Consider the following 27,853-nt stretch of genomic DNA (forward strand, 5'->3'; position numbering starts at 1 on the left):
TTTGTCGTTCCGGCTCTATGGCACGTGGGTGGAAAAAAGGAGGCGGAGCAAGAGGAAAAACGGAGGGATGGCGAATACGCGGGGAGTTTTTTTTTTCTCTTTGCCCTCCGGCTCCCAATGGGCGTTTGCGGAATGTTCACTGCAAAGCCATCAGCCGCCCCAGAAGCGAGTACTACTGTAATAACAGCGGTGCCCAACCTTTTCCGACTTGGCGGATCGGCGGCGACAGCAGCGGCGGGGTGGGGCGGAGAGATGAGAGAGGGAATGGTTCCGCGAAGGCAGCGGGCGAGCGCGCTCGCAGCTCTTATTTGCGCAAATGGACCGCGGTTCAGAACGGACCGCGGTCCCGCCGGGACCCCTGATTTATGTTAACGATAAGTGACTGGTATGTTTTGTGTTAAGTCACAGTAAATTGGCCTTATGGGTATTTTGACAAGATAAGTTTCTATTCTCTAGTCCCAGAAATAAATGACTTTGATAAACGTTCAAAGAGAACCAAGTTTTTTTAAAAAGGGGAGGGGCCAAACATTGAGCACGGATTCCAAATCACCACGAATATTTCCAAGGTTTATTTATTTACTAACATAAATAAAATTTCGAGAGGCTTTCAAGAAAAAGGATCTTTTCCAGACGGCATTGGTGGCTCTTCACTGGCAATTCAGACGGGGGGGTGGGGGGAAACATTTCCGAACTTATTTCAGGATGAAGCTGGAGCAGAAAGGCGGACTTGAGCGGAATAAACAACCGAAAGAAGAGTGTTTATATGGAGATTCTCAAGTCATCTTAAGTCGTGGTTGTCCCAAAGGTGCTTTTTCTAGAGGCAACTGGACTTTCTGGTTTTTTCTTTGAAGACGTTTCGCTTCTCATCCAAGAAGCTTCTTCGGCTCTTGAATGGATGGTGGGATCCAATCAGAGCTGGAGAAGCTTCTTGGATAAGAAGCAAAACGTCTTCAGAGAAAAAACCAGAAAGTCCAGTTGCCTCTTGAAAAAACACAATTGGAACAACCGAAACAAGACAAGTCATTTTCTCGAGAGAGAGAGAGACGGTTTTAAATTGAGCGCTCGCTTTGTTACTGATGCATTACATGATGAGTTCGGCAGTATTGAAGTGGGAAAAAGGCATGAAACCAGGATGGCAAAAAACAAAACCAAACATCTCAAGCTATTGGTCGAATCTTTGTTCAGAGCCGCTTGGCGATTGGAGGAAAAAAAAATGTTACGTGACAACTGGCTGCGGTTTTTTTTTTTTTTGTCAATCTCCCCTGATTGGCGGAGGCTGCTTGTTTGAATTCTCGAACGGCGGTTGCGAATCCGATTTTTTTGCGGGGGGAGGGGGAAGGAATTTGTGAATTCATTTCGGACGGGCGAAGAGCCTTCTGGTTGTCAACGGGAGACGTTGACGACGGTCGTTTCCCCCGTATGGACGAAAGAAGGCAGGCTGTGGGACCAGCCGGGCTTCAGGAACCGTGTCCTCCGGAGCGGAGCAAGCGCAGCGCTGCCTCCCCAGGCTGCGAGGATGGAAACGACGCCGTGCTATTACTCGGCCACTTCTCCCGGCCTCCCTTCCTCAGTTTCGGCTCTGTCCGCGTCGGTACTTCGTGCGTTCGCCGCCTGGCCGTGGAGAACCCCAACGCAGAGGCTATCCACGGGGCCGTCTACCGCCCGCCGCCCGCCTCCAAAGGCTTCACGGTGCAGCAGGACGGTTTCCTCCTTCAGGTGCTTTTTTTTTTTTAAGCAGGGGAAGGCGAGGCGGCGATGTGGTCTGGGAGGGGTCTGCTCAAATGCTAATGCTGAGGTCTAAGCCGAAGGCGGACAGTTGTTAACGGTCATGTAGCATTGGTAGCCTGAAAAATTGCCCGGTATGCAGGGACGGTTAAATGTCAACGACAAATGTAGCAATACTCCGCACTTATTTGTAGGTTTTGCTCCATAAATTTCAATTGATCAGGGACTGAATAATCTTTAGTTTATGGATGCCGTCTGCTGATGCTCTCCCAAAATCCTACTTATTTTTAAAGGGTGTGGTAAATTAACTTCTTGTTTACTGTTTCTAAGAAAGGGAACCTTGGGGTATGTTAATGGTTAATAAATGTATAGCCTCCCCAAACGAGGCTCCTTCTATGAGGATGGTTTTTTGCTGGATGTAAACTTCATGAATACAGGTAGTCCTCGACTTACAACGGTCTGTTTAGTGACTGTTCAAAGTTAGAATGGCATTGAAAAAAAGTGACTTACCACAGCTTTTCACACTTATGACCTTTCCAGCATCCCCATTATCATCTGATCAAAATTCAGATGATGGCAACTGATTCATATTTAGGACTGTTGCTGTGTCCCAAGATCATGTGATCACCTTTTGTGACTTTCTGACAAGCAAAGTCAATCGGGAAGTTTGTTACTAAATTTTAAACTAAATTTTGGGGCTCAGTTGTGGTTGTAAATCAAGGACTACCTGTACTTATTTATTTTATTTATTTATTTAATCAAATTTCTATACCGCCCTACTCCCGAAGGACTCAGGGCGGTGAACAGCCAAGATAAAATACAGATAATACAAATATTAAAATATTACTTCTTATATTAGGGCTTGTTAAAAGAATTTTTCGGATCCCTTTTCCAAGCCGGAATAAAAATAAGATGCAAGGTATCTGGCAGGTGAAAAGGAGATCCATTTATTCCCCAAAGCAAAGAGGCTTGTTCTTGGTGGTAGGCTGCAGAGAAAATGGGCTACTTTTATAGGGCTACTGGTCCTTGGTGTGGACTTAGAGAAGGCGGGAGTATATATATGAGCTGGTTCTAGTGCTTCAGTGTATCAAAATGTCAGTCTTAATTAGTATCTGTTGACTTGCCTTTTGCTGTGTCTGGACAGCCTATTTGTGGATATGGGGAAGGTGATTGAATAGGTTCTTGATAATTTTTGCTCAGGTACTTGGTTTTACTATTGTCAGTTGATAGCAGAGGTGCAATTTGCCCATAGTTTCCAGTCTCAGTGAATCATGGATTTGTGTTGACTAAGAGATAATTGTGGTGTAAAGAATATATATAATTATGATTATTAAAATAAAATACTTTACAGAGACTAACAGTTAACATGAACATTTAACAGTTAACACGAACATGCAATTTGGTGTGTGTGGGGAGGGGTTGCCTTCAACTCAGTATTGATTCCTGCCCACTACTTGGGCAGAATGGATGGATACAGTGCGTGCAGTTTTATTGGCAAGATTTCAGAAGTTTACCATTGTCTTTTCCTAGGCTGAACAAGAGTGACTGACCCAAGCTATCTTAGTGCCTATTGACTAGAATTCATGGTTTCCCAGTCTCTAGCCTGATGACTAAACCATTTACACCAAAGTGGTTTTTACTATACAACTTAACTTGTAATATCAGATATTGAGAGTAAGAGTCAAAAGTAGGTCTATCTATTTTTCTAGCTAGAATGTAGTACATAGTTACAATGATGAATCTCCAAAAGCTAAGCAGTTTTTGCATGGATAGAAATCTGTCAGAAAATCTCACTACAATGGGAGAAAAGTTGGGAAGTTGAAAAAAATGTGAAGAAGGCAATGTCATAATACCATTTCTGCATATAATATTGTCAAGAAAACTGCTATACATATGGTCTTTCTGTAACCTTGATCTTCACTTCAAGATGAAGAAAATCAATTTCAATTTGCTTATAGAAAAATCCTTTTTTCCTTCCTTTCCTTTTTCTCTTTGCCCTTGTTGGGAGAATTTCCCTGGGTTCCTTTCTTGAGCTGGGAGAGCATTAGCAGTTTTCCTGGGAAAGTATAACCATCCCCAAAATCAAGACGTGGAGTATGGCTGCTTTGGGGGCAACTGGCAACAGACTGGCCCACCAGCAAGTTTTTGATATGATTTTAAACCTTTGGTGAAAGACATGCTGTGAGGAAAATATATGGTTTTATGACTGGGAGAAAGAAAAAAAAAGGAAACGTGGCTTTCTATAGTTATAGGAAATATCCTTGTTATCTCCTTTATCAAAAAAGTTCTTCCTGGCCAGGGCATGGTGAAAAGAGCATGGGCATAGGTGTCAAAATTCCCAAATCTTTTAAGTGTTGATTCCAGGCTGCCTTTCAGGGTTCAATTGCCTTTAAGGACACATTCTAGATAAGGCTGTTAAAAGGCATGGTGGGGGGAACAGATCAGAAGCTTTTTAAACTGCTATCAACCTTTTCACAAATGTATATGTTAGTGGCTGGTAAATTATTTGAACTTTGGAGGCTTGTATAGGTTATTAAGAATTAAGTGTGCTTTTAGTGGTTTTTTTTTTTCTTTTTGTAAACTAATGTTGTTACAAATATTATTTATAGAGCACAGTCTTGGTCTGAATTTATATGAGTACGTGGTATTATAAAGATATTAATTGTGACAAAGTTGTCAAGATCTTGTTTCAGAAGGCCTTTTTTGTTTTTGGAATTGAGTGGCATAGAAATCAAATTTGCAGATGACACTAAGCTGGCAGGAATAGCCAACACCCCAGAAGACAAGTTCAGGATCCAAAAAGATCCTGACAGACTTGAACAATGAGCCCTTTCCAATAATATGAAATTTAATGTGGAGAAAAGCAAGGTTTTACACCTAGGCAGGAAAAACTAAAGATGTAAGTACAGAGTAGGTGAATCCTGGGTCAAAAACAGTAACCGTGAGAGGAGTCCTAGTGGACAATCACTTAAACATGAGCCAGCAGGGTCTTGGTTGTATAAATAGAGGCATAGAATCAAAAGAATGTGAAGTATTAGGACTGCTTTATAAAGCCTTTATAAGGCCACACCTGGAATACTGCATCATTTTGGTCACCACATTAAAAAAAGATGTTGGGACTTTGGAAAAAGTGCAAAGAAGAGCAACTAAGATGATTAAAGGCATGGAGACAAGAACATATGAAGAACAGTTGCAGGAATTGCATATGGGCAGTCTTAAGAAAAGAAGGACTAGGAATGATGGATTTTTAAAATTTAAATTGTATTTTAAAAAATTTTTATCATTTATTTTAATAAAATGATTTTTGAGTAAAAATCTATCTAAAGATAGTTTTCTATTTAAGATACATTAATAATTTAGTTTATTCATCATGAAATGGAGCTTATGTAGCATGGGGCTATATATTCTGCAATATTGGGTGAGTCAACAACAGGTCAGAGGAGGAGCCGCTGCGGGACAGATATGACAGTTGGTCTTTAAAAATTATGATTTAAATCGAGTTGATTCAAATCAAACCCACCCTATTCCTAACAGTAAGAACAATTAACCAGTGGAACAGCTTGCTTTCAGAAATTGTAGGGGCTTCATCACTGGAGGTTTTTAAGAAAAGTCTGGACAGCCACCTATCTGAAATGATACAAAGTCTCCTGCTTGAGCAAGAGGTTAAGCTAGAACAGGGGTCTCCAACCTTGGCAACTTTAAGCCTTGTGGATTTCAACTCCCAGAATTCCTCAGCCAGCAAAGCTCCAATTCTGGGAGTTGAAGTCCACAAGGCTTAAAGTTGCCAAGGTTGGAGACCCCTGGGCTAGAAGACCTCCAAGGTTTCTTCCAACTCTATTCCAATTGATTGATTTTGACATTTTGTTGCTACCTATTGGGAAACATTGTGCCATACCCGCAAAATATATAAGCATGATTTTATTCTCGTACAATATTTTAAAGAGCTATAATTTGACTATATTTAGGGCTACACTATGAAAGCCACAGTTCTGCTATGGAAAGCTCCTAAGTTTCAAAGCAAATTTGGAGATTGTACACAAAGCAAAATTTGATCTATTAGTGAGCCCTACTTTTCTGGAGAATGATACAATTAAATATACTCCTGGAATATAATTTTTAGCATTCAAGGAAATTAGGTTCATACAAGATTGCACTTGTAACTGGATATATTCATCATGTATTTGTCACAGACACCATGCCAACTGCTTATTTCATGTTTTTCTTTTGCAGCCTGGAGAGAGGATCTCTATATTAATAACATGGACACCACTAGAAGGCGGCAAAGTTCGAGAGCTCATAACTTTTATTGTAAATGATGTTGTAAAACATCAAGCAGTTTTGCTGGGGAATGCTGAGCAACCTATAAAGAAAAAGGTAAGATGCTCTGTAGGAAAGCCCACCCCCCATCCTGAATAAAATATTCTTTATTCTTAATATTAAAAAGAGGCAGAATAGAATATTTTCCCTAAAGGAGGAGAAACATCTTAAAGGCAGAAAGCAGCCCCACTCTTCCTGCTATAGGAAAACAGTCTCAAGCAGAAGCCTGAAGAGGCTAGGCTTTACGAATGGATATTTTGTATCCATTCAGAAAGCTGGACCATGACCCCATAGGAATTTGGCAACAGCCATTAAAATATTAAAGGGCATGTTCTTGCACAGGAACATGCATCTCAATCACAAAGTCCAAAGAATGTATAAAAGCCCACCTACTCTCTCTCAACCCTTTTTATCAGCCACCCCAGAAACATACTGCTGTAATTGGTTCCTGGCTACCAAATAAATAGAAACCTCCTTTCCAAAATGCAGCCTGCCTCCAGTTCATTTCTACAATGTCCTTCTCCCAGTTTGAAACAGGACCAGATTTTTCTTCCAACAGCTCTTTAAAATCTTTCTTGTTCTGATTTTTTAATAAAGTCAGTCTCTTCATTTGCAGGCAGGATATCCATTTATGTAATAAGCTTTTCTGCATAAATTGTTAGCATATTTGAAAAGGCATGTTTGGTTTTATTGAAAGCACAAAATCATATACCAATGTAATTAACGACGCAGAAATGTCATAGGTCTATGAGTTTTATAAATATTTAAAGTCTCCACAACACTTACATCTGCTATATACGTATTCTTGTCTGTCCTCTAAAATTTTGAATATAGCTCCCTTGGTTTTAAGCATCTTGAATTTCCCCCAACATTGGATTCAACAAAATGAAAAAATAGCTATTGTAAATAAAATATGCAGTAGAGATACAAACATAGTAGAGTTAAAATGTTGCAATCCTGATGCCAATTTTAAAAATGAGAATCAGTGTTCCTTTATATTTATTTCTAAATATGTCAGGAAGTATGAGCTTTTAATTTTATAGGGAAAATAAGGAAAAGTATAATACTTGCCTATGTGTATTTAATGTCATTTCAGAAAAATCTTTGGGATACTATTAAAAGAAGAACACCTGCACAGCAATCACGAAAAAGAGTGCCAGTCATTAAAAATATAAATAAAACATTTCAGATGTCTGAAAAAATAGAGAAAAATAGAAGCCCTCTTCAGTCTTGTGAGAATCTGGAAGTGAATTCAAACAGAATTTCACCTAATGGAAATTCCTTAATCATTTCCGAACATAACCTATCTCTTTCCCCTATTAGTCCCATCAGTCAGAAAAACCAACATGTCATTTATACTCCCCTATCAACTACATATTCTGTTCCAGAAGCACCAGCATGTCTTAAGTTATTAAATAATGTAACAGAAACCCCTACTGTTACAACTCTATATGATAATGTTTTGGAAAAAAAGAAAGTATGCCAACATAATATTATTAACTCAGCAGAAATGAATGCAAAATCCATTGGTACACCAGAACAATTGAATATATCTTTGAATCATAGGAAGATTTTAAGTCCTGATTCTTTTATAAACAATAGTTATGAAGTGACAGAAGATGCAGCTATAGCAATACCTATTCTTTCGCCTGATCAGTTTTTAAGAGAAAATCAAATGGTTATTCAGCCAAACTCAGAATGTAAAACAGTATCCTTTTCTTCAGATGTGAAATCATGTATGTCAACAGCAAAATTTTTGAAACAGAAAGAAAAGGTGCAAGTTTCCTTTTTTATGGAACCTCAGCTTTCCACCAAAGCTCCCAGCAATATAAATGAAAGAAATCCTACAACACATTGCTATGATAAGATTGAACAAAATGTCAAATCCAAGGCAAGTGATCAAGTTTTCTGCCTTCAGAACAAAAAAAAGCCTTTGCTTTCTAGCACTGTTATCAAAACTAAACCTAATCCTGAAGGAAAAGAAACAAAGATGTTAAAACTAAAATCTAAAAAAAGTCTTTCTAGTGCAATCGAGCATTGTGTGGACATTGTCCCTAAAAATGCAGACCTGGACACATTGCCAAGACTTCCAGTTATAGAAAGTGTTTCAAATGAAACTAAATGTATCAAAGATAAAGCCGGATTCATTTATTTGGAATCATCTCATAATCGTAAAAGAAAAAGTGGAGAATATTTAGAGGATGTTAAGAATGGAAGAGAAGAATATGCAGAAAATTTAAGAAGAAAAAGAACTTTGAAGTCCTGTGACGGAAATGGAAGCAAGAGTGCTTTGAAATTATCAGTTTCCAAATCTCAGAATGGAGATAAGCAAAAGAAGAGACATGGTAATGTAAAAAAAAAAAAGCATTTAATTTTCAATTGGTATTCTGTTAGAAAAAATAGTATTTTATGAAGCTCAGAGTGAGGCAATCTTTGGTTCGCATTCTGTCTTTTGTGATTATAAAGTGATAGAATAATTTGCTTATATAAATTATTGATCTTTTGCTTCAATTTCATGTTTACATGAATTTTTACCCCCCAGGTTCTGCATCACAAAAATCTAAGAATTTTAAAAGGACAAAAAATATTGTTCCTGTTGCACAGTCTCAACTGACTTTTGTGAAGCCTTTAAAAACAGGTAAACATAAATTCCTGGCATTTTGCACTTTGAAAGAAAGAGGCTTTTTAAAAAAATATATCATTTGAAATAATTTTCATAAAGTTTATCTAAAATACATTGAGTGAAATAGTAAAAATAGCAAAAGTTAGTAGAATTATATGGTTTGCATTCTTTTCATTTTCGTACTACAGGAGATAAAGAGCCACACCCTGTTTTTTAGCCTTTTAGGAAAAGCCTTAAAACAGCTGTGGTGACTGGCATGAGGTCCTGAAGGAGAAGCTGTTGACTGGAGTGGTTGGTGCTCAACAGAGAAGGCACCACCACGTCTCCATTTCAAACCCATTTAATTTTTATTTATTTTTTTGTAATTTTAATCTGTTTTTATATTTATAACTTTGAATATTTGTATATTTTATCTCACTGTAAGCTGTTCAGAACCCCTTGAACTGGGAGATAGGTGCCAAATAAATTTAATAATATTTTCACAGTGGTTCAAATATTTAATGAAGAATAGTTCTTTTTTGGGAAATATGTGGCATTAATTTTAATTTGTCTTATTAAACTAACATTACATACCAAGTTTCATAGTCTTCAGCATGAATTGATGAGTTAATAAATTGCCACATAATTAGCCTCCTTATTTCCTTGCCTAGATGGTAATTCTGATATATGGAATTTAACTTCTGCTCCAGTAGGTTCTTCTATAGCGTAGGCAGCCTTCCAGCATCCATCAGTATTTATCTGGCTAGCATCCTTGCAGCAAACAGCCTGGTCAGCTTCAGCATGTTATCGCAGCCTGATTTAGCAGGAGCAGCTGATTGACGGTTGAATCCGCCTCCCGGCATACTGCCAATCAGCTGTTCCAGGTGTGGGGATTGTCGCCGCCTCCCCACGTCCCATTTTCGGCCCGTTCCAGGCAGCGGCAATTGCCACTGCTCGCTGCCTGAAAGGGCCAAAAACAGGATGTGCAGAGGCTGAAAAGGGCTCATGGAGGCCAAAAACTGCTGAAGGGTGGGGGTGGGTGGGCGGGGCTTCAGCAACACTCGCTAAGATGCACAGACATTTCCACCCACTTTTTTGGGGCGGGAAAGTACATCTTTATAGTGCGAAAAATATGGTATATAAAAAACCTTTCTGGGCTCCAACTTTAGACTATCTCAGGGCTTCTGAAAAAAGCCAGGTTTTCATGGCTTGTGGAAGGGGGAGATTGTTCCATGTTACTGATGCTGGAATTTTTTGGTGCTCATCCTCTGAACTCCGTGAATGATATGGCAGAGATCAAAAAATTATTGTGTAGTGATTTAGACCCACGAAGAAGCAGAGTGAAGACTGATTTGAGAGAGTGAAAGGTGTGCTAAAGATGCCATTTTCAATCCAAAATGGGTAATTCCTGCTTACAATCATATATATTCATATGAGTGTAGACATAGTGTACAAACTGATGAGTTCCATATGTAGAACTATTGGTTGCATACACAGTTTGAACAAGAAAGCTAAGTGTAATAAAAAAGGAAGAATTTAAACAGAATTCACCTCAAGCTTGAAAATTTTTGGAGAATAATGGAGAATTATGTGAAATCTTAAAACAATTGTTCCATTACAATTGTTCATCTGTTCCGTTATCTCATATTTTGTGGTACTGTACAAAACATTGGAAAGAGACACTTCACAATCTTATTTAACATAAGCAAATCAACATTTAATCAGTGTTAAAGCAACCATGTGATTTGAAAGGCTTGTACTGCTCCTTTGCAAGTTTGTCTCCACAACTTTTTGTGCATTACATTTGATTGTAGCCAAAAGGCCGAGAAGCATGCAAAGCAGTCATACTAAATAGAAGAGCCAGTTACAGTGGAAGGGTTTATGTACTTCAAGAAATGTCAGTTTCCAATCCTTTGCTCAGCACTCCTAGTCTCCATCTACAGTTAGAAATGGAGCTTTGATATATTCTCATTAGGTGATAAGGATTTCAATGTTTCAGCAAAAACAATAATATAACTTTTAATTATTTTAAAAGATATTCCTAGGCATCCAATGCCTTTTGCAGCAAAGAATATGTTTTATGATGAGCAGTGGAAAGAAAAACAACAACGAGGTTTTACATGGTGGTTGAATTTTGTACTTACTCCTGATGATTTTACTCTGAAAACAGACATTTCACAAGGTAAAGTTGATCAATGGCATCTTATTATTTCAAGGGTTAAGAGTAGTTAAGAACTGTCCTGTGTTCCAGAAATTAGCTGTGTGTATATATGCACAAAAACTTTTCATTATAGTTCTTTCATGCATCTGCACATTTATTACAATCAGCTAGAAATATAGTTGTGTTGGACCTGGTACTATTATCTGAAGTCAGCCTAGCAATCAGATTAAAAGGTCTTTTCTTTTGATTGCTGGACTTTCTTAGGATTTGGTGTCATTTGTGCTCAGCAAACTTTAGCCATCTGGCCATCCTTCTAATGGTAATTCAATTATTTTTAAGATGAGATTTAAAGTAAGTTTTAAACTCACAACCATTTTCTCTTTATTAGTTAATACAGCATGTCTCATCCTGGGAACAGAGACTTATAAAACCAGTGTTCCTAAAGCACCAACAAAAGAAGAAGCATCATTAAGATCATATACAACTCGATGCAAATTAAACAAACTTCGTAGGTCAGCTTGCCGCTTGTTTACCTGTGATGAAATGGTGAAAGCAATAAAAAGGCTGGAGATTGAAATTGAAGTGAAACGTTTGCTAGTTCGAAAAGACAGACACCTGTGGAAGGATATTGGTAAGAATATAACTGTTTTAGAGCAGGGGTCCCCAATCTCCAGTTCATGGACTGGCACCCGTCCACGGCATGCCAGCAACCAGGCTGTGCAAACAAATGAAGCTCCATCCGCGGGATACAGGAAAAATATTTCTTCATGGAACTGGTCCCTGGTGTCCAAAAGGTTGGGGACTGCTGTTTTAGGAGGGGGCAGGGTTGGCTTAAGAAAATTGATGAATAAATTGATCGTGCCTCTGCTACTGATGTGATCAATATCTTTCTGTAACAATATTAAGAAATGCTTTCACTACATAATTCTTTTGCGTTTGTCTTTCTTTCAGGAGAACGACAGAAAATCCTCAACTGGCTTTTATGTTACAATCCACTGTGGTTGCGCATCGGCCTAGAAGTGAGTTTGTACTTTGTAATGATTATTCTGTAAGCAATATGCTATTCTGTAAAGTCTAATGATTGTGTTACAAGGAACTGTTCAAGATCAGGATAAGATATTCTTTAATGCAAAATTCTTCTGCTTGAGAACATAATGCTTAAATAGGCATCAGTGGCCAAAACAAGCGCAGTATTTTGTGGCTCATTAAGTTGATTTTCAGTGATGAGAACAGCTGCATTAACATAATAATATAGTATATTGTTTTCTTCCTTTCCCATACATTGTTCTATTGCTTCCTAAAATATTCTGTGAGGATAATATAGCAATGCAGACTTAGTGAATATGTTCAAGTTCCAAATTGTTGCAAAAATTTGAATGTCATCCTATTGCTACAATAGTTTTATTCATATTTTGAATTATTTTCACCCTTTTATCTTTGTCAGACAATCTTTGGTGAACTGATTGCTTTGGAAAGTAACAGTGATGTGATGGGTTTGGCAGTATTTATACTAAATCGCTTGTTGTGGAACCCAGATATAGCAGCTGAATACCGACACCCAACTGTGCCTCACCTTTATCGAGATGGTAAACTTTTTCTTCGCTATTATAATAGTAGTATTTCAAAATTGAGAGCAAGTTTGGTATAGTGGTTAAAGGCACCAGGTTAGAAACTGGAAGATTATGAGTTTTAGTGCTGCCTTAGCCATGAATCTAGCCAGGTGTCCTTGGGTCAGTCATTGTCTTTATCCTAAGAAGGAAATGGCAAACATTTCCAAAAATGTTTAAAAAATCCATGTACAAATCCAGATTGACTGAAAGAACAAAGGTAAAAAAATAGTTACAAGAAGCATCTCTATATAAAATATTGCATTTATAGGTCATGAAGAAGCATTGTCCAAATTTACACTGAAAAAACTTCTGCTACTGGTTTGTTTCCTTGATCGTGCCAAAGTGTCTCGAATTATTGAACACGACCCTTGCTTATTCTTCAAAAATGCAGAATTTAAGGTATTCTCACTTAAAATTGTCTTGAATTATGTTTGCCTATAATCTGTATGCATTTGTGTGTTTGAAAGACACAAGCCATGCTTATTTCTTTAGAATATTTTTTAAAAATAATAGATATCCGGTACAAGAATTTTTCAGGGCTGATTAAAATTTAATCAACAATGGGTTTATTACAAGTTTTTGATAATATGTAACTGGCAGTTTCATTAATGATTGTAATTAATGTCCATAATATTAAAAACAAAGTATACAGCTAGCAGTAATATTTATATTATAGTTCAGTGACTTAATTATGTAGGATAATAAATTATTGTATATGTGTACTGATTCCCTCCCCCCCCTTTTTTTTCCTAGTCTAGTAAAGAAATATTACTAGCATTTTCCCGTGACTTTTTAAGTGGAGAAGGTGATCTTTCACGTCACCTTGGCTTCATGGGTTTCCCTGTTAATCACGTACAGACTCCGCTTGATGAATTTGACTTTGCTGTTACAAATTTAGCTACAGACTTACAATGTGGCATTCGTCTTGTGTAAGTTTTTGCTGAATTTTGTCATTACAATTATAAAAATATATTGCATGAAGAAATTAATTACTTTTTAATATGAAATATTAATGTATTTAAGGAGAACTTTAGAACTGCTGTCATCAGATTGGACTCTTTCTGAAAAATTAAGAGTGCCTGCAATCAGCAGACTTCAGAAGATGCATAATGTTAAACTTGCTTTTGAGGCATTGAATAATCAGGGAATTCAGTTGAAAGATGAACATGGTAAGTACCAGACAGTAATGTGGAGTGGTATCCTATAAGTCTGTTGATTTTGCTTTTCATTAATCTGTTTCATTGGTTTATAGGTTCAACCATTGACACAAAGGATATTGTAGATCGACATAGAGAGAAAACATTTGCTTTGTTATGGAAAATAGTGTTCGCTTTTCAGGTACTGCATAATCATTGGTTTAATTTATCTTTAGAGCATAAAATAAAAAAGTATATTCTCTATCTTCAGAATTTCAGCAAACAATAAATAGTCTGTGCATGAAACTTAACATGGTATTACGTCTGCTTCATGCATAAAGCCGATGTATAAAAGTAGATGGCCTATACATAGAATTTGAGAGGAAAAATTCAAAATAGATGACAGCACCGATGAGGGTATATTTATTTACATTTGGAGGGCATTCATGAAAAGCTGTCATACAAAGTAGCAACTATAGATATTAAGATTTGAAACCTTTAAAATATACATATACATTATCAAGAAATTGAGTGCTATCGTTATTTAGATCTTAATTTTCAATCATTTTTCAGCACTGTGTGCAACTTTTTAAAGCAACCATATCTTATAACCATATGGCAACTGAAAGGTAGCTGCATAATTCCAAGGGAAAAAAAACAATTGCTTTAAAGCATTACAGGTAGAGTCAACTGTAGTGCTCTTTCATATTTCGGAGCATCTTTTTAGAATTGAGAACAAAGCACTGCAGAGTCCTGATTAATTTTTAAATAATGTATACATATGTATACACATATATGTATACACATATAGCTATATAGGACTGGTTTCCTAGATTAAGACATTATTTTCATAGCCTCTCTGAATTATTAGAACTTTCTGTAGGCTCTTTTCACAACCTGAACAAAATCAACATTTTTGAAAATGTGTAATATCCAAAACCTGTTGCCATTTTAGTTTTGATAATTTGTCTTAGCAATTTGTTAAGAGTTGGTATGTTTTAACATCCTAAACATTACTCAGAATGATTTTTAAAATTCCATCAGTAATACTCTCAGTTTAATTATTTCACTATATAAGGAATGTGTTATGAATAAAATTGTGGTTGGACCTTGTTTAGGTGAATATTTCTCTTGACGTGGATCAGTTAAAAGCAGAAATTGCTTTCTTAAAAAACATGCAAGTTACAAAATTAAAAAGACCTGATGTGGAATGTGTTAACAGCATGGGAAATGACACCAGCAGGACTTATTCATATGAAAGCTTTGGTGAAAATGTAAAACTGCTGATGGACTGGGTGAATGTTGTCTGTGGATTTTACAATATTAAGGTAAATAATTATTTCCTTAAACAATTTCACAAAGCACACTGTTCTGAGTATGATAATTATTAAACTTAACCAAATGTAATAAACGTGAATTGAAATGTTGAGACAAGTATATTTATGTTTTGATCATATACAGTATTTGTTATGTGGATTATTACTGCTGTGAAAACTAAAATATTAAAGTAAGAGTTGATTATGATAATTTATTCGTAACAGTATAGCATTTGCTACTGCCTTGTCTCTTCTTGGTATACTTCATTGATGCTAAATGGCATCATATGAATAGTTGCTTGCTGGTGGGTGGAAGATGATGGTGATGATGATTTAAGCAACCTATGGCACAGGAAAAAAGGTATAAATATAATGGCCTGGCAGTATGATTGGGCTTAATATATAAAAGATAATACTATGTTATTCAAAAATATATTCCATATTGTTACATTAAATCATTTGTCTGTACATTACTTTCGTTAAGAGATTATGTGACACTGATTCTTTTTAAAAACATTAAATTTTCTACTACTTAATGTGTATGCTCTTAAGGTAAGTTAATTATTTAACTTGATCTAAATTTTTAAATAGCCTTATAATATGTTCATATATTCTTCTGTTTTAGTTCCAACAAGTTGTTAAAAAACACTAAAGATAAATCTGAAATCTTTAAATAAGAAGAGCTTAAATACAAAGTTGATGCTTCAGTTTAGTTTAGCAAAAGTCAAGGATAAGATCTGTCTCACTGTGTCCTCCCCCCTCCCCAAATCCACGGCATCATCTAGTTGTGGAATAATATCTCAGAGTAATATTCTCTAGAAACCTGACACAAGAATTTCCAAATCATTTGGTATTACGTTTTTTATTTTTTATTTATTTTTAGAAAATGCACAAATCTTCCTAGCTGTCATTTAAGACTACCCACTTACAACAAATTTTCTTTCATAGTTAAAATTGAACAGACAATATTTGTAGAAGTAAAATGAATTTGCCCTTCCTTCCTCCTTCCCATCAGCTGACCTAGCCTTTCTGCCACAATTTACTATTCATACAGCCTTGTTTCTTTCCTATCAGCTTGCTTGTCTCCCAATCCTAAACTGCCTGAAAAAAATAATTTTAGGCTAGTACGTAAGAAAAGGTAGATTACTTTTTTAAAATAAAAGATCTTTGTAAAAAAAATATCCAGAGGAATACATCCCACGGAAGTTATTTATCTCAGAATAACTCCTTCAAGAACTGTTTTAACATAGATTTATTTACTTACAGATTTATAGATTTAGATTTTTACAACCATCACAGAGCTACCATTGTTTTTATGTTCCTTTATTCTAGGTGGAAAATTTCACAGTGTCCTTTTCAGACGGAAGAGTATTATGTTATTTGATTCATCATTATCACCCATGTTATGTACCTTTGGAGGCTATATGTAAACACACTACTCAAACAGTAGAATGTACCAGAAGTGGCACTCTTGGGATGAATTCTTCTTCTGAATCTGATGCTTCTCTAAATCTAATAAATGGAACTTTTGATCAAAGTGAGTTCATTAGAAACAGAGCTGGCTTCAAAGCAGGCTGGAATTATGAGTTACTATTTCTTCTTTAATATATTCCATTTTTCATGTTTCTGTTTACAAAGATATAAGTACTTCCGTGCTTTATAAAGAACTCCTTGATAATGAAAAGAGAAATTTTCAATTGATCAATGCTGCAGTTTCTGATCTGGGAGGTGTTCCAGCTATGATTCAGCATTCAGACATGTCTAATACAATACCTGACGAGAAGGTAAGCAGTACCTTCATTAAAATTCAAAGTTGTTTTATTTCCTCACAACATATAGTAAGTTTCTGTTTATATGTCCTTTCTTTTTAGGTAGTCATTATTTATGTGTCATTTCTGTGTTCAAGACTTATAAGTCTTTCTAAAGAGATTCGAGCAGCTCAGTTGATTCAATCTGCTTGGAGAAAATACAGATTGAAAATACTTGCTGAGGTATTCAGTTGCATTCTATTTTGCTCTTTATTGTCAACTCAGACTACTGCTAATGGAAGGAAAGAGGATTGTTTATATTATTATTTTTTTCAGATCAAGAAGCAAAAATGTAATGCTGTAGTTGTACTTCAAAAGCACTGGAGAAGATATTTGGCTGTTCTGGAACTTCAGAAATTAAAAAAGGCAAAGCAAGAAGAAACTGAAAGAATTGCAATCCAGGTATAATTGACTTTGTATAAAACCACTTGATCAAAATGAATCCATTTTTTACTTAAGGTAGTTAAGATATTAAGTTTTAATTCCTGAAGCCATTAGATTTCAAGTTCAAGTAAATAAAGGTTTTACTAATATAACATTTGTTGGTCCTCATACTTTATAAAACAAAACCTTGAACAAACAAATGTATAACTTGTGTTTTCTTCTTGTTATTTAGAGATGTCAAGAGGCTGTAATTGTCCTTCAAGCTTGGTACAGAATGAAGAGAGAGAGGCAGCGGTTTTTAAAAATGTGTGGAGCAGCATCTGTCATTCAAACATACTATCGTGCACATAGAGAAGAAACCTTTCAGAGACAGAAATTTTTGCAAATCAAAAAGGCAACTTTATGTTTGCAAGCAAGCTACAGGGGCTTTAAAGTACGAAGAATGCTAAGACACCAACACATGGCTGCTACTAAAATCCAGGCTACGTACAGGGCTTATGCTGCTAGAATGAAATATCAAAGTTTGATTCAAGCTTCCATTGTGATTCAGAAATGGTACAGGACTTCTAAAAGTGGATCCAAAATAAGAACAACATTCCAGGAGACAAAAGCAGCTGTGATTTCCTTACAGGCAGTTTTGCGTGGTTGGCAAGTGAGAAAATGGCTTCAGAGGCAGCATGCTGCTGCAATTACTATTCAATCTGCCTACAGAAAGTATAAAGCTATGAAAAGATTCAGGCTGGTGAGACGTGCTGCTCTTACTATACAGCAACATTATCGGGCTTACATCTCAAGTAAAAAACAACAACAGGAATATATTGTTCTTTACAATAGCATTTTATTATTCCAGGCAACTTGGAGAGGAATTATTGTGAGGAAGCAAATAGAAACACAGCATCAGGCTGCAGTGACTATTCAGTCCTATTATAGGATGCATGTGAATCAAGCTAAATTTAAACATTTCAAGAAAGCTGCAATTACAATTCAGAGATGGTATCATGCTGTTACTCAAGCCCGTAACACACGACAAAAATACCTTGCTTTAAAGGAAACAACTGTTAAAATGCAGGCAATTTACCGAGGTTTGAGAGAAAGGCAAAAAATCCAGTGCATGAATCAAGCAGCTATTTGTATCCAAGCCATGTTTAAAATGCATCGATGTAATGTTCAATATAGGACCTTGAAAAGGTCAGCTACTATAATTCAAGCACGATACAGAGCTTTCTGCAGAGGACAGAAAGATCGGAAAAAATATCTGGCACTTAGAAAGTCATCTCTCATCCTTCAAGCAGCTTACAGAAGCACGAAAATTAGACAGGAATTGAGAAGTAGTCACCAGTGCATACTAGTTATTCAGTCATATTATCGAATGTACAGAGAACGGAAAGCTTATTTAAAGCTAGTTGCAGCAACAAAAGTGATTCAGCGATGGTATCGTGCTTCCAGAGATACAAATGCTCAGATGTATAAATACAAAATGATGAAGGTTTCTGCTCTCCGAATCCAGGCGGCTTTCCGAGGTATGAAAACTAGAGTCCTTTTGAAAAAGATGCACATGGCTGCTATCATCATTCAAAGGAATTTTAAAGCTTTTGTTCAGAGGCGTAAATTTATTTTTCTTAAATCAGCTGCTGTGACAATTCAAAGCAGGTATCGAGCAACAGTACTCTCAAAACAGCAACGTGAGAAGTTCCTTATTTTGCGTAGAGCAGTGATTGTAATACAGTCTACCATCAGAGGCCTGCTTGTTAGGAGATATGTAAAGCAAATGCATCTAGCTGCTGCAGTTATCCAAGCAACCTTTCGAATGCACATAACCTACACTCAATACAGAACAATTAAGTCTGCTTGTATTGTAATACAGCACCATTATAGAGCATACCAAACAGTTAAGCAAACCAGAGATTTGTACTTAAAACAGTGTCACTCTGCTCTAATTCTTCAGGCTGCTTATAGAGGAATGAAAGTGAGGCATATGTTAAAGAAAAAGCATGAAGCTGCAGTAGTCATACAAAGTAACTATAGAAAACACAGGCAATGGAAATCCTACAAAAATATTCAATGGGCAGTCAGACTCATCCAGGCAAGATTCAGAGCCAACCAAGAGAGCAAAATGGCATCTCAGCAATATTCTTCCATTAAGAAAGCTACCATCTGCATTCAGAAAGCTTTTCGCAGGATGAAGGTAAGAAACCAAAAAAGACAGGAAGCTGCTATCTTGCTTCAGCGGAATTTTAAAATGCAAAGATCACGTAAAAATTACCTTGCCTTAAAAGCGGCTGCTATATCTCTTCAGAGAAAATATCGAGCAACAGTACTCTCAAAACGGCAACGTGAGAAGTTCCTTAATTTGCGTAGAGCAGTAATTATAATACAATCTACTATCAGAGGCCTGCTTGTTAGGAGATGTGTAAAGCAAATGCATCTGGCTGCTACAGTTATCCAAGCAACCTTTCGAATGCACACAACCTATACTCAATATAGAACAATGAAGTCTGCTTGTGTTGTAATACAGCATCGTTATAGAGCATACCAAACAGCTAAGCAAATGAGAGATTTGTACTTAAAACAGTGTCGCTCTGCTCTAATTCTTCAGGCTGCTTATAGAGGAATGAAAGTTAGGCATATGTTAAAGAAAAAGCATGAAGCTGCAGTAGTCATACAAGGTAACTATAGAAAACACAGGCAATGGAAATCCTACAGAAATATTCAATGGGCAGTCAGACTCATCCAGGCAAGATTCAGAGCCAACCAAGAGAGCAAAATGGCAGCCCAGCAATATTCTTCCATTAAGAAAGCTACCATCTGCATTCAGAAAGGTTTTCGCAGGATGAAGGCAAGAAATCAAAAAAGACAGGAAGCTGCTATCTTGCTTCAGCGGAATTTTAAAATGCAAAGAGCACGTAAAAATTACCTTGCCTTAAAAGCGGCTGCTATATCTCTTCAGAGAAAGTATCGAGCAACAGTACTCTCAAAACGGCAACGTGAGAAGTTCCTTAATTTGCGTAGAGCAGTGATTATAATACAATCTACCATCAGAGGCCTGCTTGTTAGGAGATGTGTAAAGCAAATGCATCTGGCTGCTGCAGTTATCCAAGCAACCTTTCGAATGCACACAACCTATACTCAATACAGAACAATTAAGTCTGCTTGTGTTGTAATACAGCATCGTTATAGAGCATATCAAACAGCTAAGCAAACCAGAGATTTGTACTTAAAACAGTGTCGCTCTGCTCTAATTCTTCAGGCTGCTTATAGAGGAATGAAAGTGAGGCATATGTTAAAGAAAAAGCATGAAGCTGCAGTAGTCATACAAAGTAACTATAGAAAACACAGGCAATGGAAATCCTACAAAAATATTCAATGGGCAGTCAGACTCATCCAGGCAAGATTCAGAGCCAACCAAGAGAGCAAAATGGCATCTCAGCAATATTCTTCCATTAAGAAAGCTACCATCTGCATTCAGAAAGCTTTTCGCAGGATGAAGGTAAGAAACCAAAAAAGACAGGAAGCTGCTATCTTGCTTCAGCGGAATTTTAAAATGCAAAGATCACGTAAAAATTACCTTGCCTTAAAAGCGGCTGCTATATCTCTTCAGAGAAAGTACAGAGCATTGGTTGTGATGAGAAGACAAACTAAAGAATATGCTTCTGTTCATGCAAAAATTATTTTTTTGCAGTCTGTCTATAGAGGCTTTAAAATACGGAAAGAAATCAGATGCCAGCATTTAGCAGCAACAGTGATTCAAGCAACATTTAAAATGTATAAAGTTAAACTAGCTTACCGGAAACTGAGATATGCTACTATCACCATGCAGAAGTACTATCGATCACATCTAAAGGAGAAACAAAAAAATACACATCAGGAAATTCAGAAATCTATAATAAGCCAGGTCACTTGCAGAGGAACAAAAATACAGCCAGAATTGGACATCATGCATATTTCGGCAACTGTCATCCAATCTCTTTATCGGATGTATGTACAGCAAAAGCATTACAAATTGATATGCTGGGCTGTGATAACTATTCAGTCTGCCTATCGTGGAATGATAGCACGCAAAAAAACAAAGAAAATGCGTGCAGCAAGAAACAGGCAGTTGTGTCATATAGCTGTGAATGATAGAACTGAAGCTATTGAATCAAAGAGTCAGTGCTATACAAATGAAGTCGGAGAACAATACCAGAAATATTGGAAAGCTGTAGTTTTAATACAACATTACCGATCTTACCCGACTATGAAACATCATTCAACGGTTTACTTGCAAACACATAAGAGAATAGTTCTTTTGCAAGCTACAGTGAGAGGTTTCATTGAACGGCAGAAGTTTTCCAGAATGAAAAGAAGTACAATAAAAATACAGGTATTTAAAAATTCAGTTTTCTCCAGCATTAATTGTTTCCAGTGACAATAGAATAAGCTTGAATAAATAGCAATAGCACTTAGACTTATATACCGCTTCACAGTGATAGCCCTCTCTAAGTGGTTTATAGAGTCAGCATATTGCCCCCAACAATCTGGGTCCTCAATTTACCCACCTCGGAAGGATGGCTGGTTGAGTCAACCTTGAGCCTGGTGACATTCAAACTGCCAAACTGCGGCAGCTGGTGATCAGCAGAAGTAGCCTGCAGTACTGCATTCTAACTGTGCCACTATGGCTCTTGTAGATTTCCTTGGATACAATTTAACTACAAATTAAAAGCAAAATTATGTAAGTCCACTACCTTTAAGATATGGAATATCCTTTTATAGCTGTCCCTCACCTATGTTAGGCTGCTGCTTTCATAATTTTATATTATGAGGCTATGAGCTCAAGTTTCATTTATATCCCTTTAAAACAGAGATGGTATCGAGGAAACTGGCAGAGGAAGAAATACCTGCAATATCGTAAGAAAATTATTATAATACAAAGAATGGTGAGAAGATGGATTAGCCACAGAAATACAAATACAGGTGGAATTCCAAAAGACATAACCCCCCAAAATGTTAATACTGGAATAACTAAATTTCAGGTAAGTAAATTTTCAGAAAAATGATACTGTTTAGAAATGTGCATAAAAGACAAACAAATTTATTTTCAAACCCAAATATTTTCTTTTGGAATTTTTTTTCTTAGGCATGCAGTGATCCAGATAAACGAAATCGCTTGTAATGAAGTTTCTGTTGTTCATAATTTAATTATGAATAAGAGGGCTGATGTGACCTATATTTGATGAAACCCAGCTGCGTATTTGGGAGGGAGGTTCCCCTCTCTGCAGTGTATTTCCCCAAGTTTCATTTAACTTAAATATTGCCATCTTGTTGGACTTTAGAAGTGCACCATTTCTATAATAGCTCCTCTCTTCTGAGTGTCAGGGTTCTTACCAATGCCCTAATAAAAGCAGGAGCCTCAAGCCAGTTTTCACGGAAAATCCAGTTATTTATTAGGAGCGCCATGTCGGTACGGACCTAGTTGAAGCCAGCTTTGACCCCACAGTTTGCGCCTTGCCTTTGACCCTGTTTCCCCCTCCCTCCCAAGGTGTGTCATTAGTCAACAAAGCAATTTTGTGGGTCATAGAAGTCACTCCCTCCGGCTGTTCCTGGTTTCTGTGGAGATGACTTTGACTTTGGCCTGCTAGGATGTACGTTGTTTTGACTGAGGGGCAAATTCCTCAATGCAGCTGTGAGGCTCGATTCCCCATCCCCCTGCCTATGGCAACTCGGGAGCAGATTAGGAAAGTTTAGTGAGTTGACACTGAGGTCTAACAGACCCCTATCCTTCTATTCTCCCAGAGAGTACTTAAAACCTGGCTCTTTCTCAAGGCAATAGAATAGGGCAAGCCCAGGTTAGGATGAGAATATCTGCGCATAAAAGAAATGGGGCTGAGGCATAGGGTTTTTCTGTTTTTATTGTTATTGTTGGTTTTTATAATTGTTTATATTGCTTTATTTGTAAGCTATTGTAAGTTTTAAGATGGGCAGCTATATGAATATTTTAAAAGAATAAAAAATAGTCAAATGATTTGCTCATTCTGTTTCAGACAACTTACTCTAAAAACTGCAAACATGAAAACAATTATCTTTCTCTAGGATATTCTGTGAACTAAATTTAAAATCTTGCATATTGCTCATTGGAGCAATTGGAAATGTTTTATGAATAGCTCATTCCCTAAAACTGTCTATTTGCAAATTTTCATCAAGTGACTTTCAGAATTTTTTTTTGAGAAAAACAATTGCCTGAAAAAATAGTGGAATTTATTTTTAATAAGCTATATATAGCTTATTAAATAAAGCTATCTTCTGGGAAGTTTCTGCCTCTTTTATTCCTTAAACATGTAACTTTTCCCTTCTCCCCTTATAAGGCACTGTGGAGAGGATATTCTTGGAGGAAGAAGACTGATACTCCAGAAACCAGATCTCTGCGAGACAGTTTGATCATTGCCAATAAAGAAAGCAAAGAAGAGAAGAAGCTTTATAATAGAACTGCAGTTGCCATTGATTATCTTCTTAAATATAAACATTTTTCTTATATTCTAGCAGCTCTAAAAGATCTAGGTTAGTAATTTGATTCAAGGGCAGTCATATTTTTAAATATCAGTATACAAACATTCTTCTATGTACAAAGTGAAAAACAGGAAAAACTAAAAACTAGTTCTTTTTATCGTCTTTAAAAGCATTGGTGTCTCAAATAAAAAAAAAATCAGAGAGATAGCTGGGCCAAAATTAATGTGTCTGAAAGAAATATTTCACCACTGGGTTGTTCCCATAATCAATTGCAATATATGGTGCAATTTGATTCATATATGTGGAAGGGAGGGAATATTTATGTTTTGATAACTTATCTTGACTTATTGATAGTTTTCTGATCATCTTCCACATGTGAGGCTGAAATTTGTGCAGTTGAGAAGTCCTCAGGCTATAGAAATTGGGTTTAAATAATGGTATGACTAGCAATGTAGAATGTAGTAACTCTAAATTCTAAATAATGTTGCATTTGAATTTTGTAAGATGCAATAAATAGAATATTATAGCACTAGACTAAGAGTTGACATGTGCAATCAGTTCTGGGGTTTCAGTTATATGAGGAATAGATTGGCCACTGAATTTATATTTCTTTCTGCAATATATTTAGGTATTAGTTTGAAAAGATGTAATATTTTTCCTATTTTTCTCTTGTCAGAGATAGTTACAAGATTGTCTCCTGTTTGCTGTGAAAATATGGCCCAAAGTAAAGCAGTCTGCATTATTTTTACTTTGATACGGAGCTGCAATAGAAGTGTCCCTAGTATGGATGTTATTAAATATTCTGTCCAAGTCTTGCTTAATTTATCAAAGGTATTAATTTATTTTCATGTTTGTTGAAATTAAGCTTTTTTATTGTTTGTAAGTTTGTATTATAAAGTTTACAACTGTTATTATTTTCTCATTTATAATAAGCGCCAGAATTTAAATTTCAGGTTATATTGCAAATGAGAGCTAAACTCATTTACACTATTGAAGCTTATTTCAAGTTTAATTTAGCACAATTCTAAACTGCCAAATTATGCTGTGAAAAGTACCAGTGATACTGGTTTTCAAAAAAATATTTCAGTCTAAAATTGATTAGAATTTTACGTAATGTGCAATGATTCAAATTGCAAAAAAAATTACTCATTATTCTTGTAGCTTGTATCAATCTGCCAAATAGTTAAAAAGCCCTTGTACAAAACATTTCAAAAAATTAGGGAAAGTATATTTTAAATTAAGGATGTTACTTAGTCCCACATAGTTACTGGAACTGCTTATCAAATAATTTATGATAATGTACCTTTAGTGAGTGTTAGTTGAATCTGTCTTGTATTGGGGGGGGCGGGATTTGCAGATGATGAAAAAGTACCAATCTAGAAGCACTGTTGCAGTTCCCTATACTGTCAAGCTATGGTTTGGAAAAACTGTATTTTGAGAGAAAGTTAAGAAAAGAAAGCCCTGTTTAAGCATTAGAAAAGAAATTGAATTTCATTAGGCAATAAAAAATCTTCTAATTTTCAAAACATTTAAGTAGTAAGACATTTATATATCCTAGAGGTGGGGGAGGGCAAGATCTTATTTTTGCTAGTAAAAGAAGACACTTGCTGTCCTCTCAATTCATAAGTTATAGTTAATTCATACGAATATATATTATAATAGTCATTGTCCTGCCTAAGTACAATCTGGAATTTAAAATATTTGCTAGAATAAACTTAGTTGATTCTGCTTATATTGTTTATACTTAACTAACAAATAGACACGAATGAGTTTTGATGCTGTAAATCATTGACATTTGTTTGTCATTCTACAGTTTCCATAATGATTTCACAAATGATGAACAATCCTAGGATTTTTTTTGAGAATTAACTTACAACTCTTCTCATCTGTTTAGTATGAAAGGACTACTGATGCTGTTTATTCAGTGGAAAATTCAGTAGAAACACTGTTGGATTTACTTCAGATGTACCGGGAAAGACCTGGGGACAAAACTTCAGAAAAAAGTGGTAGCATTTTTACCAAGACCTGCTGCTTATTTGCTCATCTCTCAAAGGACTCAAGAAGAGCTTCTGTAAGTTTTTTTGTTAACTTTTTGTGTCTTCATTCTGTAGGAATTGCCAAAGTATATATTCAAATATAAATAGAATAGAATAGAATAACAGAGTTGGAAGGGATCTTGGAGTTGTATATGTATTCAAAAATTGGAACGCAAATTCTTTTTCCTTGTTTGGGCCTGCATGCCAAAAAATAGAACTAGCCTTCAGGTTCAGATACAGAAACTAGTACTTAAGAGGTAGCAGTGTAGTTGCTGGAAATTTTTTAAAAACAGACATTCTAAAATAAAGTATTTTAGAACTGAATAGTGAGCAAATATTCCTACTTGCTCTCTCTCACACAGTGAAATTGGTTGTTTTAAATTAAAATGTATTTTCTGAGTAGGCAAAATAACAAGTTTACTATGTTATTATTTCACATATATCTGGCCAACTAATACTTGCTTATATATAATGGTTTCATATAGGATGTCGCTGATTCATCTTAAGTACAGCTAATCCTCATTTAGCAACCACAATTGGGACTGACAACTTGGTTATTAAACAAAGCAGTTGCTAAGTGAAACCATGACTGTGCTTACTTCAGCTTTCCTTTGCTTTCAGACCTGTGGAGGTTGTAAATTTGAGGGCTGGTTGCAAAGCTATTTTTTCATCATTTCATTGACTAACTGTTCAGGCACTAAATGAGGCAGTCACTAAATTAGGACTACCCTATAGTTAAAAGTAAATCCTGGCTATTAGATTCTAATAATGGGATTTGCTTCTCTTAGCTATGCTGAAGATAGGAAGTTGCTTCTTTGGGGGGCTCTGACAATTCACCACACCAACTTGCATGACCATTCACCACAGGACAACTTGGTGCAGGACAAGAGTTACACTAATATCAAAGAAATGGTGGAATAGAATAATTAAAGAAAGGATGCAAAAGGAAGGACAGAATGAAATGTGAATGGCAAAAATTAAAATATTTTTATTTATTTTAAATAATTAAATGTAATTGTTAAATTGTCTTGTGGCAAGTTGTCCCACAGGGAGTTGGCCATGACGAGTTGTCCCACAGCAGGTTGGCTGTGGTGAGATGGCCATGGTGAATTGGCTGTAGAAAGTTGGCTATGGCAAGTTGTCCCATTCCCTCTTTGGGGAATATAGTTGAATGTAGATAATTTCTACTGAACTTTGCCTTTTAATATATAGATTATAAATCAGGTTGACTGGATCCCACAATATTTAACAGCCTTTAAAAGTAGAACTTAGTTCAAACTATTCACAATTGATAGACCATACTACTTTAGGGGATGTTTTTTGAAAAATTACTAGCTCTTCCCGTTCTATACAATTCTGTGTTTTAACAAAATATGTCTTATTTTAAGTGTTTGAAATTGTCCTTTTCTATAGAGTAAATCCTGAATTTTGTGTAATATAGCTGAGACTAGCTTTAAAATGAAGTACTTGGTGTAAATGAGGCATACTGACTAAATTGGTCCAATTGAAAATTTGAAAGGATTTTCAAAGATGTACAGCTATGAGATTTCATTGAACAAAATACTATATTTTAACAACTGTGGTTTATTTTTTTAGGAGATTCGAAACAATCATAAAACAGTTGCTAGCCTTCGGAGATTGTTTAAACTTACAGCCCGTAAACATCAAATGGATGTCCAAAGAATGCGTGCCAAACAAAAAAAAGTTGCATACACAAATGGACAGAGTTCCATTGCTGTAAAAACAAAAATAGTTTCAAGGTAAGTCTAAATTGTTGTAACTTTAAATTTTCTGTTTCAAATCATACTTTTATTTTTATGGATTTTTTTTTTCATCCTATAGGCAGAGGCCGGATTGGGATTTAAGGAAAGATAATATAAGAGAGATAGTTGATCCATTGCAAGCCATTGAGATGGTAGTGTACACACTTGGAATTTCCTGCAATTAAAACATGGAAGAGTTTACAATTATGACATTTTCAGAAAAAAATGGCCTGGACTTCTTGTATCAATGTACATATTATGCATTTGTTTCATAAAGCTTGTTTACCTGTGTTTGAACTCATCTGTCAGTTAAACTAAACTTCTTATTGACATTTATCTGTTGAATTAATAAAATCTCAAATATTACTTTTATATAATTTAGAGCTAAGAAAAGTATATATTTTATACTGTGTACAATATAGATTGTTATTTTATACAATAAAACGGAAAAACTAAGGTTGTTAGTTAATGTAAAGTGTGGTTTTTTTTTTGTTTTAGAGAGAAATTTGAAACAA

General features: G+C 35.9%; 1 protein-coding gene and 1 long non-coding RNA gene across 4 annotated transcripts in view; one reads left to right on the plus strand and one right to left on the minus strand.

Moving 5' to 3' along the window:
- Positions 1-49: 49 nt before the first annotated feature.
- Positions 50-27,794, plus strand: ASPM (assembly factor for spindle microtubules). The gene is made up of 24 exons (XM_034437472.3): positions 50-1,716; positions 5,956-6,099; positions 7,139-8,387; positions 8,585-8,680; positions 10,680-10,826; positions 11,194-11,436; positions 11,757-11,824; positions 12,250-12,391; positions 12,684-12,814; positions 13,169-13,344; positions 13,439-13,584; positions 13,668-13,753; positions 14,670-14,879; positions 16,200-16,404; positions 16,506-16,651; positions 16,739-16,858; positions 16,952-17,077; positions 17,292-21,419; positions 21,898-22,068; positions 23,398-23,590; positions 24,216-24,370; positions 25,434-25,610; positions 27,172-27,335; positions 27,418-27,794. Exons 1-24 carry the CDS (start codon positions 1,420-1,422, stop codon positions 27,521-27,523), a joined length of 8,826 nt encoding a protein of 2,941 aa, XP_034293363.3. The 5' UTR covers positions 50-1,419; the 3' UTR covers positions 27,524-27,794.
- Positions 15,065-27,853, minus strand: part of LOC117677316 (uncharacterized) — a 68,140-nt gene continuing 55,351 nt past the window's right edge. For 2 of the 3 annotated variants that reach the window (XR_015733168.1, XR_009622182.2), the window contains exons 3-4: positions 20,844-20,894; positions 15,065-15,209 (exon numbers count right to left, since the gene is read on the minus strand). This is a non-coding gene — a long non-coding RNA (uncharacterized LOC117677316). Of the gene's footprint in view, positions 15,210-20,843; positions 20,895-27,139; positions 27,514-27,853 lie in introns of those variants that run through there. The other variant, XR_009622181.2, reaches the window with a different exon arrangement.

This window comes from Pantherophis guttatus, chromosome 3 (assembly GCF_059756535.1).
Source record: "Pantherophis guttatus breed Tessera chromosome 3, ASM5975653v1, whole genome shotgun sequence".
NCBI lineage: Eukaryota > Metazoa > Chordata > Lepidosauria > Squamata > Colubridae > Pantherophis > Pantherophis guttatus.

Bases quoted from the DNA above. Each gene is read 5' to 3' on its own strand.
- ASPM (XM_034437472.3), top strand. From the start codon at position 1,420: ATGGACGAAAGAAGGCAGGCTGTGGGACCAGCCGGGCTTCAGGAACCG. The intron at 6,100-7,138 runs GTAAGATGCTCT...ATGTCATTTCAG, and splicing joins AGCAACCTATAAAGAAAAAG to AAAAATCTTTGGGATACTAT. The intron at 17,078-17,291 runs GTATAATTGACT...CTTGTTATTTAG, and splicing joins CTGAAAGAATTGCAATCCAG to AGATGTCAAGAGGCTGTAAT.